This window comes from Thalassophryne amazonica, chromosome 2 (assembly GCF_902500255.1).
Source record: "Thalassophryne amazonica chromosome 2, fThaAma1.1, whole genome shotgun sequence".
Lineage (NCBI taxonomy): Eukaryota > Metazoa > Chordata > Actinopteri > Batrachoidiformes > Batrachoididae > Thalassophryne > Thalassophryne amazonica.
Genome location: NC_047104.1, coordinates 50,313,520 through 50,327,245, shown reverse-complemented (window position 1 = coordinate 50,327,245; position 13,726 = coordinate 50,313,520). Strand labels below are relative to the sequence as shown.

The 13,726-nt window shown below is 39.2% G+C and overlaps 1 protein-coding gene across 1 annotated transcript in view; it reads right to left on the bottom strand.

Annotated features, from left to right (window-relative positions):
• Positions 1 to 13,726, bottom strand: part of heatr3 (HEAT repeat containing 3) — a 50,276-nt gene that overhangs the window by 22,949 nt on the left and 13,601 nt on the right. The window contains exons 4-8 of the mRNA XM_034186006.1: positions 12,357 to 12,442; positions 10,340 to 10,449; positions 7,396 to 7,536; positions 2,126 to 2,412; positions 242 to 332 (exon numbers count right to left, since the gene is read on the bottom strand). Coding sequence (XP_034041897.1) covers positions 242 to 332; positions 2,126 to 2,412; positions 7,396 to 7,536; positions 10,340 to 10,449; positions 12,357 to 12,442 — 715 coding nt within the window. The remainder of the gene's footprint in view (positions 1 to 241; positions 333 to 2,125; positions 2,413 to 7,395; positions 7,537 to 10,339; positions 10,450 to 12,356; positions 12,443 to 13,726) is intronic.

Here is a 13,726-nt window from a genome sequence, read left to right as displayed (position 1 = left end):
TGATCATGAGAAAAGAGGAATGGCTCAGTACTTGCTGATAAGTTTCAGCAGGTTGGTGCAATTTATTTGAATTATTGCACGACTGATACATTCTTGTAGGGATCTCGCACCCTCCCTAGAGGTACAGCCCCTTCATACTCTAAATTTGTGGGGGAGAGCCCTTTAGAGTAATGTGTCACAGAAAATAATGTTGATGAAGATGCTTGGGGTCAGCACTGCTGTCTACGCCAGCAACCCTTACCGTCGGAGCAGCACATGTTAACGAGGATCTCTAGTGACGTCTGCTGGGCTGTCAGCAAAGCTGTTGCCTCCTTCAGCTCCTGCTTGCCCCCCTGGACAAAAAGAACCAGCCATGTGATTCAACACCCAACCAAAACAATGAGCGCTTTCACTTATCACTGAGACATCAGCTGCAAGCCACAAAAAAGATCAAGTCTTTTTATAAATTAACACACGCTCATTTGAAACTTTAAGACAGTGGTGTAAGTTAAAACTGCTTTCACAATGTCTGCAATCTGAGGAAGCTTCAGGTTTAAACAGCAGGGGAAGTGGAAAACTAAAGGAGAAAAGCAGGCTTGGGTTCAGAATTGGCATAGAGTCAACTCCTTAAATAGACAAATATTATTCATGACCAATGTTCTTGAGCAAGGAACATAATCCCAAAATTGCACCTCCAAGATGTGCAGTTGAGATTTTTGCATGGCAACACCCTAAAGTCAGTGTGCGTGAGAATGAGTGAATGTGAGGTATCATTTTAAAGCATCAGCATCACATCATGAGCTATATAAACAAGTCTATTTGCCATAAAAAAGGTGTGTGTGTGTAAGACAGGCACGCATGCACAGTAATTACAACATAAAAACAAAGGCTACATAAAGACAATTCCACTGTCTGTGCACAATGAGGCATTTTGCAGCATCACCACAAATGCCTCCCACTATCATGAGACTCTGAGTGAGCCTCTGTGTCACTCTGAGGTCTGTCAGCTGGTGGAATTCAGCGCCTGTTAACGGTCTCATCCTTGCTGACTGCCTCTAATCTGTTCCCCTGACAGCTCCTCTCCTCAATCAGTTTGCCTTGTCCTCAGATGACGTCTTAATTATTACCTGGCACCTCCAAAATAAAACGCATGCTGCCCCCCTTGCTAAAACACCAATAACTGTTGAACATGCAATATTTTTATAGCGCTAAGCAGAACCACATTTTTTTTTGCTCACACTGCTGATCAACAAGAAAATTTTTTTCAGCTATTTTTCTGTCATAGGTACTTTCCCCCCATTTAAACACTTACGTAGACTGGAGATGAGTAGCACTGGAATGTAATGCATTACAATCCAATAACAAGAAGGATTTCACTTTACAGATACTTTACAGATTGTAATTAGTACAATATATCCAGGTGTGTCATCATACCTGTGGAGTGAACATTGCCAGTATTGTGCAAAATGTTTTGGTTCATTTACAATAAGACACCCCGAAGAAAACCATCTTTCACCAGACAAAGCAGTGCAAATGTCCTTCCCGGGTGTACAAGGTACACAGCTGTAATTTTCACACCCAGCACCTAGGACATGTAAACAGTGAGTAGAACTGCGTGTACTTATGCTGTGCATTGCAGACCTTCGTCTATAGATCTCCAAGCTAGGGCCCAGGGCTGGTAACTGATGTCCAGATGGAGCACAGTTTAAAACTGACAGATAATCAGTTTGAAGGTTTTAAAGGTTTCAAATGAGGCAAGCAAGACATCTGATTATATGTCTCCTGGGTGCCACGTTAGGGATGTTTAGACAGATGAGAAAGTGCAGACCCAGAACATGCAATCATGACCCCAAGACCTGACAGAGGTAGCTGGACTCTTTGTACTGCTGTCACCTCAACCCTTTCCCACATAACTAGAGTAAAATGAGTGAAGGGGCTATTATTATGCCAGTAATTATCTGTTAAATATTCATAGACACCGTAAAGTCATCCATTTGTACAAGGTACACCTTGTACATTTTTAAGCATTCTCTGCTTGTTTTATGCATTATTTACATATTTTACAGGAACATGTGAAAGATAAAGCCTCAGCACCACCTGCAACAACTTCAACAATTAGAAGTGCTTGATGTATGAAACAACTTACAGGCAAGAGGTCAGAGACGTCCTTATCAACCTTCAAAACTTTACTGTTTTTGTTCTTAACAGACTTCTCTTCATCCATTTCCTCTGCAGGTAAATCTCCAATAGCCTGGTCTTCCATGTCTGTCACTGTTGGTGGATTACTCAGACGAATGTCTTCAGCTTGCTTGAGTTCGGGGATTAGCACATCTGCATCTATATCCAAGCACTTTGCTAAGGTCACCACCACAGCATTCATTGTCTGTGCCTGGCGAGCAGCAGGAAGACTAGGCTTTGTGTTCCACAGTGTCCCTGGATGACATGGTAGGCAGACATAAAAGATATACAGCTTTAATCCCTGAATTACTTTTAACAGGAATTTTGAGATGCAAGCGTCATGAGAAAATAACAGGTTTCTCTGCTGCAATAGTTCAACAAGATACATCTGAATGGTGGTGTATCTGTAAAGCTTAACGTTTGGGTTCATAGGTTTACTGCAGAGCGGGTTTGACCTTAAAAAAGGGAGGCTCTGTATTTTAACATCTTGGCAATGCCTGACTCTGCTCAACTCTCAGCCAACCCATAAATGGGTAGAGGTGGAGAGTAGGTAAGACCGGGAGTGGAGTTAGCCTATTTTTAGGGGTGCTCAAGCACCCCTAAATATATTTTAAGCACCCCTAAAAAAAAATATATATATATATATATATATATATATATATATATTTTAAGCACCCCTAAAAAAAAAAAAAAAAAATAATATATATATATATATATATGCTTCTATACTACTATTTTTTTTAAACAACCTATTTCCAGCATTATGCCAAAATATGTATTAGAAGAACAGAGTAATTTGATCATCTCCCCTTCTTGGGCAAATGGTTCAATCCACGAAGTGCGCCTACATTCATCTCTCTCTCCGTCCGCAACTGCGTCTGCTCTGGCATGTGTTTGTGTTGCGTGGTGCTGCTGCGGGTGGCGCTCATTTAGCAGAGGCGCTGTCCTGTGAGCGCTGGTGGTAACCTCGCCCAGCTGCGCTGTCAAGTGATTGCCAGGTGACTGTCACATTTGCGAGGTATTTATTCACAGTTTATGTCTCTGGATGTGAAGAGCAAGTGCAACTTTCTGAAAAGTGCTTATTTTACTCACCTGGCTACCTAACGTTAAACACAGTATATTGCTCTACAAATTAGTGCCCGCTGTGCGTGGTCAAATTAAGATTGATTCAGTGTTGTCTTTTTTTTTTTCAACTAAATCCTCGTCAGCTACTAAATGGTGCTCGCCCTTCAATCTGTGTAGCTTCCATTAACAAATCACTCTCCTACATCAAATACCATGTACACAGATCTGACCTTAAATGCTTAGTTAAGGTCCTTAACTAAGCATTTCATAATTAAGACAGTAAACTTTACCACAAAGTTTAATGCACAGCATGATAAAGTGAATAATTTAATTCCTGCTAAAAGGCATAATCATAAACTCATTTGTATTTTATTTGTTGGCAGTAAGTGGCAAACCACGCCGCAGTGCAGTGATGGATATCAGAGCATTTTTTTCAAAAGCAAAAAAAGCTCAGGTGAGGTTTTGTGCACTCTATAGACCTTATGTGATAGTACAACCCCTGGCAATAATTATGAATCACCGGCCTCGGCAGGATGTTCATATCAGTTTTTAATTTGTTAGAAAAAAAGCGATCACAGACAGGACAACAAAACTAAAGTAATTTCAAATGGCAACTTTCTGGCTTTAAGGAAACACTATAAGAAATCAAGAAAAAAAAAATTGTGGCAGTCAGTAACGTTTACTTTTTTAGACCAAGCAGAGGGAAAAAAAGTAGGACCTCACTCAATTCTGAGGAATAAATTTTGGAATCATCCTGGAAAATTTTCATCCCAGATCTGCTGCGTTAGTCTGCATCTAAAAGGTAGTGATCACACCTTGGAGAGCTGTTGCAACCAGTGGACTGACATGATCATGGCTCCAACATGAGATAGGTCATTGAAACAAAGGAGAGGATTATCAAACTCTTAAAAAAGAGGGTAAATCATCACGCAATGTTGCAAGAGATGTTGGTTGTTCACAGTCGCTGTGTCTAAAACTCTGTGACCAAATACAAACAACATGGGAAGGTTGTTAAAGGCAAACATACTGGTAGACCAAGGAAGACATCAAAGCGTCAAGAGACAGAAACTTAAAGCAATATGTCTCAAAATCGAAATGCACAACAAAAACAATGAGGATCGAATGGGAGGAAACTGGAGTCAACGTCTGTGACCGAACTGTAAGAACCGCCTAAGAATGGGATTTACATACAGAAAAGCTAAACAAAAGCCACCATTAACACCTAAACAGAAAAAACAAGGTTACAATGGGCCTAAGGAAAAGCAATCGTGGACTGTGGATGACTGGATGAAAGTCATATTCAGTGATGAATCTCAAATCTGCATTGGGCAAGGTGATGATGCTGGAAATTTTGTTTGGTGCTGTTCCATGAGATTTATAAAGATGACTGCCTGAATAGAACATGTAAATTTCCACAGTCATTGATGATATGGGGGCTGCATTGTCAGGTAAGGCACTGGGAGATGGCTGTCATTACATCATCATAAATGCCACAAGTTTACGTTGATATTTTGGACACTTTTCTTATCCCATCAACTGAAAGGATGTTTGGGGATGATGAAATCATTTTTCAAGGTGATAATGCATCTTGCCATAGAGCAAAAACTGTGAAAACATTCCTTGCAAAAAGACACATAGGGTCAATGTCATGGCCTGCAAACAGTCAGGATCTTAATCCAATTGAAAATCTTTGGTGGAAGTTGAAGAAAATGGTCCTTGACAAGGCTCCAACCTGCAAAGCTGATCTGGCAACAGCAATCAGAGAAAGGTGGAGCCAGATTGATGAAGAGTACTGTTTGTCAATCATTAAGTCCATGCCTCAGAGACTGCAAGCTGTTATAAAAGCCAGAGGTGGTGCAACAAAATACTAGTGATGTGTTGTAGCGTTCTTTTGTTTTTCATGATTCCATAATTTATTCCTCAGAATTGAGTGAGTCCATATTTTTTCCCTCTGCTTGGTCTAAAAAAGTAACCGTTACTGACTGCCACAATTTTTTTTTTCCTGATTTCTTATAGTGTGTCTTAAAGCCTGAAGGTTGCCATTTGAAATGACTTTAGTTTTGTGTCATGTCTGTGATCTGCTTTTTTCTACAAAAATTAAACAACATGAATGAACTCCTCCAGGGCCATGATTCCATAATTTCGGCCAGGGTTGTAGATATAGACATTGAGAATAGCAAAGATGAAAGTGCAGCTAAGGGTAAATTGAATATGTGTATCAGACTGTGGGAGGTGTCGTACTGTGTTACTGGTGTTTTGGTATGAATTCTGACTTTTAAGTCACACATTTTTATTTTCTTACTTTTAAGGACTTCTATGATCTTGTGTCCTTTCTATGCTTTGCTGTTAATTCAATAAATAATTCATATTCATATATTTCTTATCCTGAACCCATTTATGTGCAGTGTACCATCTGTGTTCGCCATCCAGCCTTTATAGTGTAGTGCTGCTGTAGCTGTGTGCTAAACCAGGTCCTCGTGCATATGGCACTAACCTCACTGATCATAACATTGCAACTACTGTATTTTATGACTTACAACGTGGATGTGTGTGCTGCCAGAAAACCGAGACAATCAATCAGTTTGTAGGAATAAATAAATAGCCAAAACTAAACACAATCGAAGTAATTGCCTAAAACTGTCTAAATGTAAGTGAAAAGTGATACCAGGGTGAGTGTTCTGTACTAAGTACTATGACATAATAATCTGTTAAGAGTAATAAAAAAAATCTTCAATAACTATAGGCTCATAAGACAATATAAAACAAGGATATAGATCTTTACTCAGCCTCTGATATTTCAGACCTCTCCAAAGTTGCAATTACTATTGCCCTCACCACATTATGAGATTAATTATTTGTTATATAAACTGTACCAGAATGCAGGAATTTTATGTATGGGCCGTATCCATTGCTAATATATGTTTTTTTTTTTTTTTTTTAATCATTCTGACAATGAATGCAGCTTTTACAAGCAAACGTTTTCACTCTGAAATCATGGGAAATTGTATTTCTGACATCTAGATTTAAAAATTTAAAGAATGGTGCTAAGCACACCCTAAAACTGGAAGTCTAAAATCGCCTCTGGGGTAAGACTGGGCATCACCTTGGTGGGATGAATGAAGCCAAACACACCCCCTATCTCAAAGTTACCACTACCCAAGGCTAACAAGAGAGGTCAACCTGAATTTGACGGACGAATTAAGTGCATTCTTTTTTTTTGCAGACGGATTAATGGTCCTTATAGTGGGTGGCTTGGGTGTGGGTATTAAAATCTGTGACCTCCATATTGCCTTTATAACCATGGTAGAGTCACTGTAGCTAATGTCACCAAGCTATCAATTCTTACTAATTAGTGCTAAAGGTCACAAACATACTAATTAAATAATATTAATGTTTCACTCATGTAAATTCTGGAGCAAAGATTCATAATGCTCTGTCAGTGCACTTAAACTGCATACACACTGTATAACTCTCAGATATTAACTTTATGGCTAAAAATAGGTTAGTTATACTCACTGTACAGCTGTCACACACCAAGGAAACTTGCTACAGAGACCAAATTCTGTTTGTTTGGGGTTTTTTTTGGGGGGGGGGGGGGGGGGGGGCACTATACCAGCCTGTATGCACATTTATTTCTGCAATAAAGTTGGTAAAGTTGGAGATATTAACAAAGGGTTCTATGGGGATTGATTCTTTTTTGGAGCCAGCTTCAAGTGGCCAGTCAAGGAACCGCAGGGTTTGGCACCTTTGCTTAATTTTTCAGCACCTGAGGTTGCCGCTTGGGTGCTACATATTTGATCAAGAGCAATCCGGGATTTCTTACGTCCGCCAATCCGAATCACCTCCAAAATTCAGTGGAGTCTTCCATGCCCTAATATCTATCTGTGGCGAAGTTTTGGTGACTCTGTGAAGTAGCTTTGATGTAATCTTTAAAAGTCTATATAAAGTGAAATCTTGACCCAGAAACCGGATCTGGATCACCTCCAATATTCAGTGGAGTCTTTCATGCCGTAATTTCTATCTGTGGTGAAAATGGTCAAAATCTGTGAAGTACTTCTGACATAATCCTGCTACCAGACAAATAAATAAATAAATAAATACAGATGATTTTATTATGTCTTTCGGGGATGAAACAAGGAGAATGAGGAAAACATGACAAGTGAGAGATTTCACCTGCAGCCAGTATCCTAAGGAGAGTTGGATCCATGCCTGGCTTAGATGACACCAGCACATTCTCCAGGGCTCCAAGTACAGCAGTGTTCATGCTACACATCAGCTCCGGATTGTCTTCAGTCACGGTGTGCAAACAGTGGGCTGCGTAAAACATGACAGCTTAAATGTTCCTTCACCTCCTTGGAAAACCAAACTAGAAGTTAGACCTGAATGATGTCTTTGTCCTTTTGAAATAACGTGACAAATATTTAGATCTTTGAAAGGACTTTTGTAGAACTGTCTCAGGCCATACACTAGCACAAAGTCCTAAAACAGCTTGTACTTGGCCTTTTAAATTTAACCTTTGAATTCAGTGTAAACAGTAATCCAGTTTCATCATTTAAAATTGTTTAAACTCTGTTTAACCCTCTGAAACCAAAGCAGTGGCTGGGTGTTTTTTTTTTTTTTTTAATTTAACACCGAACACATTTTTACTCACTGTGGGCTCATATTTCACTCCACCTACAAATTCTACACCTCTATGTAAAATGCATATTCATGGCTAGAAGTAGAAAGAACTCAAAAATGTAATTTGTGCAGTTCATCACAGTTAAAACATCATAAATCAAAGAAATTATTTTTGAAATTTCTAACTAAGAATGGTCATATCTGGTGCAAGTTTACACACAAAATTCATTGAAATGCAAATTAAAATATGGTCAATTTTCACTGTAATACAAACACAAATTATACAGTGAAAACAAAGAAAAATCTACACTAGTTGTTGAAACTAAGTGTTAGTTGATCTGGAGTTGTTCTATATACCGAGTCAATAATGACTGTTGTATTACTTGAAGCCCAAAGAAAAATAAGGGAATGTGGTAAAAATGAGCTAAGCAAATAAATACACTTTAAAGTGTAGATGACACGATATGTAAAAATTTTTTTTTTTTTTTGAGTATTTAAGACAAAAATTAAATAACAGTATGAAATTCATCCTTTCCTGGTGCACAGTTACTGAAGACATAAATATTCGGATTTTGAACTGCATGCCACAAAAAACAAACGAAAAACAAAACAAACAAACAAACAAAAAAAAAAAACAGGAACTTCCAGGTAAGTCCCGACATTGGAGAAGAAGGAGGAAGTGACATCAGCACAAGAACTATTATCTTAATATCCCATTAGTTTCTGGATTTTTACAGGCTACTGACAGCCTCGTTTCACCGAGTGGTTCGGGGCGATGCTGCACGGTGTTATAGGTGTCACAACGGTTCATTGTGGCTGGCAAGACCCTTTTGATTGGCAGGTGGAACACTTATATTGACCAGCGCACGTGCACGGTGTCTGCGGCTTCTCCAATCCACACAGAGGCAAAACAGTATTTTCACATTATTGTATTGTGTGGATCATGTGATAATTTCATCGCATGGCAGGCTGAGACGTTATGAGCAGATGAGGGGCTGTGGAATCTTTCATCTTGCGTACAAAAGCAGCCCATGGTGCAAGGAGAGGAGGATCCGTTCACAGCAGAGACACGATCCATCAGCTGCAGATGCAATCAACGGATTACACCTGTATCTGACCATGCCAGTCCCGGATCCGTGCAGCAGAGATTCAAACCAGCAGCCGCAGATGCAATTAATGGTTTACACCTGTGCCGGTGCTGTAACCTAGCACCAAACTGCTGGTGTGACAAAGGGACTTTTCTTCAGCTAGGACAAGAAATTAAATTATTTTCAGACGTCGTTTTCCAAATGTGGATATATTTTCATCTCTCTGAAATGGACAGGTAAGACTTTATATTTACCCTTGTGTGAATGGTTTTAATATTTAATAAGTTATGCTACTAACATACAGTACACTACCTATATTCAAGAAGGAAACAATTATTTATTTTAAAATTATCTTATATTCTCAGTCCCTCGTGTCATTTTTCAGATTTGAAATGTATGTACCTGTTTCGAAGAAAAAAAAAAAACACTTCCTCATCACTTTTTTCTGATGTTGCAGATAATAAAACAATTTTTTTAAATCAGTTGATTACAACCAAAGAACTGGCCAAAAAACAAACAAAACAAAATCATCTCCACCCACTTTATTTATTTTAAAATCACCATTTTGTGTTCTGAACTCTGCCAATATCATCACTGTTGTCAGACTGAAGGTTTTCCTCCAAGGTTTAGCCTCTCTCACTGTCATCTAATAAGGTTCAAAAACACAAGGCTGTGTCCCCCACAGCTTCTTCAGAATCGCCTTCAGACTTAAAAAAAAAAAGCTCCACACTAGAAAAAAAGCGTCTGAAAACAGCTTGACTTCCGCCGTGTTTGCAACTGATTTGGGCTTGAATCAGCAGGTCCTGTTCTCCCGATGACATAGCAACAATATGGCTGTGGCTGAGGGCTGAAATACAGCGGAGGCTTCAGACAGCTGCACACTTAGACTTTTACTGCTCAGGACTTTTTAAAATATCAACATTTCACCATTTTTAGTGATTATTGTGCATTTTTGGTGTCACCTACACCTTAAACCCCTTCATACAAGTTCACCTCAAAACTGTAATAAAAGCAAATAATTCTTACATCTGAAAGGTCAGAACCAGTTAAATAGTTGTCAATTTTATTGCTATGGTTGACTAGTCAATTAATTAATTTAGTCTTGATAGCTTTCTCTTTCTGTCCACCAGTAGGAGTATTTACCATGTACACATCCTAACAAAAAGACAATACTGCTCAGTTTATGCAAAGCTTGCACGTTTGGGAACATGTACCTGTGGGAAATTTTTCGGACTTCTGTATTTTGATTTATTTTATGATGTTTTTAGTCAAAGACTTTACAAACAAGAAGGTTTAGGTAACAGGACGCATAACAGTGATAATGAAATGTAATTTGTTTTAAGCATACATATTGGAAATATATGATTAATAACGCATAAACGTGTTTGATGGACTTCACTTATCCCTACCAGCGGATATGGCCAGATCCATGTTGTGTGTGTATCTCTCCAGACACTGGACAACCAAATCCAGAAGCCCAGCTTTGTTGAAGATGGATAATGCCTGGCTGCTGCATTCACTGGCATGACAACACGGAGAGGAACATTCAGCAGATGTGGACAGAGCGAACTAAAGGACTACAAAATAAGGTAAATTCTCAATCAAATTTTTGAAATATGAAAACATTTCTAAATATCAAATAATGTGCAAGAGCTTGAGTAGAAAGTGCCTAATAGATAGATAGATAGATACTTTATTGATCCCAGAGGGAAATTCAAGGCATCCAGCAGCTTACACATTAGACAAGAATAGGAGACCAATAGGAGACCTGCAACCGTGAGAATAACTTGGACAACCAGTAAATGCAAAATATGCGATTACAGTGCATCCAGAAAGTATTCACAGCACTTCACTTATTCGACATGTTATGTTACAGCCTCATTCCAAAATGGAGTGAATTAATTTCCCCCCCGCACAATTCCACTCACAACACCCCATAATGACAACATGAAAAAAAGGGTTTTTTGTGTGCGTGAAATTTTCGCAAATTAAAAAAAACCAAAACTAAACAAAACAACAACAACAAAAAAAACAAAACTACGGAATCACATGCACATAAGAGTTCGCACCCTTTGCTCAATACTTTGTTGATGCACCTTTGGCAGTCTCAAGACTTTTGAATATGAAGAAGCTTGGCCACAAGCTTGGTGCACCTATCTTTGGGCAATTTTGCCCATTCCTCTTTGCAGGACCTCTTAACCTCCATCAGGTCAGATGGGGAGCGTTGGTGCACAGCCATTTTCAGATCTCTCCAGAGATGTTCAATCGGATGAAGGTCTGGGCTCTGGCTGGACCACACAAGGACATTCACAGGGTTGTCCTGAAGCCACTCCTTTGATATCTTGGCTGTGTGATTACGAACAGACTGTATGAAAATGAACAGATGTCCCAGTTTGAGGTCAAGAGCGCTCTGGAGCAGGTTTTCATCCAGGATGTCTCTGTACATTGTTGCATTCATCTTTCCCTCAATCATGACTAGTCTCCCAGTTCCTGCTGCTGAAAAACATCCCCACAGCATGATGGTGCTACAACCATGCTTCATTATAGAGATGGTGCCTGGTTTCCTCCAAACATGACACCTGGCATTCACACCAAAAAGTTCAATCTTTGTCTCATCAGACCAGAGAATTTTGTTTCTCATGGTCTGAGAGTATTTCAGGTGCTTTTTACTAAGGACTGGCTTCCTTCTGGCCACTCTATCATATAGGCCTGATTAGTGGATTGCAGCAGAGATGGTTGACCTTCTGGAAGGTTCTCGTCTCTCCAAAGAGGAATGCTGAAGCTCTGACAGAGTGGCCATTGGATTCTAGGTCACCTCCCTGACTAAGGCCCTTCTCTCTATATCTCTCAGTTTAGACGGTTGGCCAGCTCTGGGAAGAGTCTTGGTGGATTCGAACTTCTTTCATTTATAGATGATGGAGGCAACTGTGCTCATTGGGACCTTCAAAGCAGCAAGAATGTTCCTGTACCCTTCCCCAGAATTGTACCTCGAGACAACCCTGTCTTGGAGGACTACAGACAATTCCGTTGACTTCATGCTTGGTTTGTGCTCTGACGTACGTGCACTGTCAATTGTGGGACTTTATATGAAGACAGGTGTGTGTCTTTCCAAATCATGTCCAATCAACTGAATTTACCCCAGGTGGACTCCAATTAAGCTGTAGAATGGCAAAGGTTGTGAATACTTATGTACAAGGTGATTTCTTAGTTTATTTTTAATAAATTTGTAAAAATCTCAAGAAACAAAACAAAACAAAACAAAAAACCTTTTTTTCACATCATCATCATGGAGTATTATGTATAGAACTTTGAGGAAAAAAAAAAGAATTTCATCCATTTTGGAATAAGGCTGTAACATAATAAAATGTGGAAAAGTTAAGTACTGAATACCTTTATTGATGCACTGTATACAAGATCTGTTCTTACCACAGATTCCACAGCAAGTTCAGAGCCTCATTTGCGACGTTCTCGACTCCACTTTTCTGTTCGCTGCTCTCAAATCCAGCACAGCACTTTTTTTTTGTTGGGGGGGGAGAGATAAAATAACGATTATATTCTAAGTAACAACAAAAAAACAAAAACAAAGGGTGTAAGCTGTTAAGGTTTAAGCAAAGTCTGATGGAACCCAAAATGCAAGGCAGAAACCAGAGGAGGATGGTAACTGAAAAACACAAGTGATTTATTTCTCCCAACCCATAGTGAAAACACAGTCCAAAACAACAGTAAAAATCCACAAACAAAATACAAACAAAACTCCTGGGGATGCACAAACAAGAGACTAACAGCAGAGTGCAGGTGGCAGCACACAAGAAGATAACTAACATAAAAGAAAATACTAACTCACTGAGAAATAATTTAACACAGGGTAACAATGGAGCATGGATAAGGGCAAAAACCAAACACCAAATACTCAAAGCCAGGCAACACTAAAAAATGAGAGTGAATGAATCCGCAAGAAGTGGGGAAGAAGTGAGGGCTTAAACAGCAAACTGTTAACTCAGCACAGTTGTGTAACTAAGGAGGCAGGAACAACAGGTGCATGTGGAAATCAGCGGAATGAGGAAGTGCACGAGGAACTGACTGAGCAAAATGGAGGACTGGTGTGTGACAGGGTCAAAGGTCATGTTGCAAACAGGAAGTTGGTAAAAAATTCAAAGTGTATGGAAGGTGAGGAAAGGAAAAAACAAGTGAATTACAAGAAAAGATGTCAAACCCTAAAGATGCAAAACAGAAATCCAAGTACCCAAAACCCATGGACTTAGAAAGGAGTAGACAAACAAATACATAAAAGAGGTGATCAAAAAATACAAAAACTAAATGACCACAAGGACGTACATTCACCAAAAACCAGAGAAAAACTCAAACCAGTGAGGGAGTGCAAAAGAAAAATACAACAGGACAGAGAGATCAGCACACAAAACCATTTTGCAAAAACTAACCATAACACTTAAAGGGGCACTAATGGGGGCAAACCACAACAGTAAACAGCTATAAATGGGAATTTTTTTGGAAGGGGGCATTTGTTGCTGGAGAAAATAAACAGATTGCTCAAGGCCACAACCATTCATAATGCATTTCAATTTATTTATCTTAATTTATAGTACTGGCTACAGTTCAACACTAATCATACATTTAGGTCGTATGGCACACAGAGCTGGTTGCATTTGCAGAGGAGAATCAACCTGGCAATGGCAGATAGCTAACATTCACATTTGAGTATTTCTTAAGCAGAATTTCTGAAAGCTGTCTGTTCACACATACCACAGGTCTAGTCCTTAAAATGGATGTAATCGCTG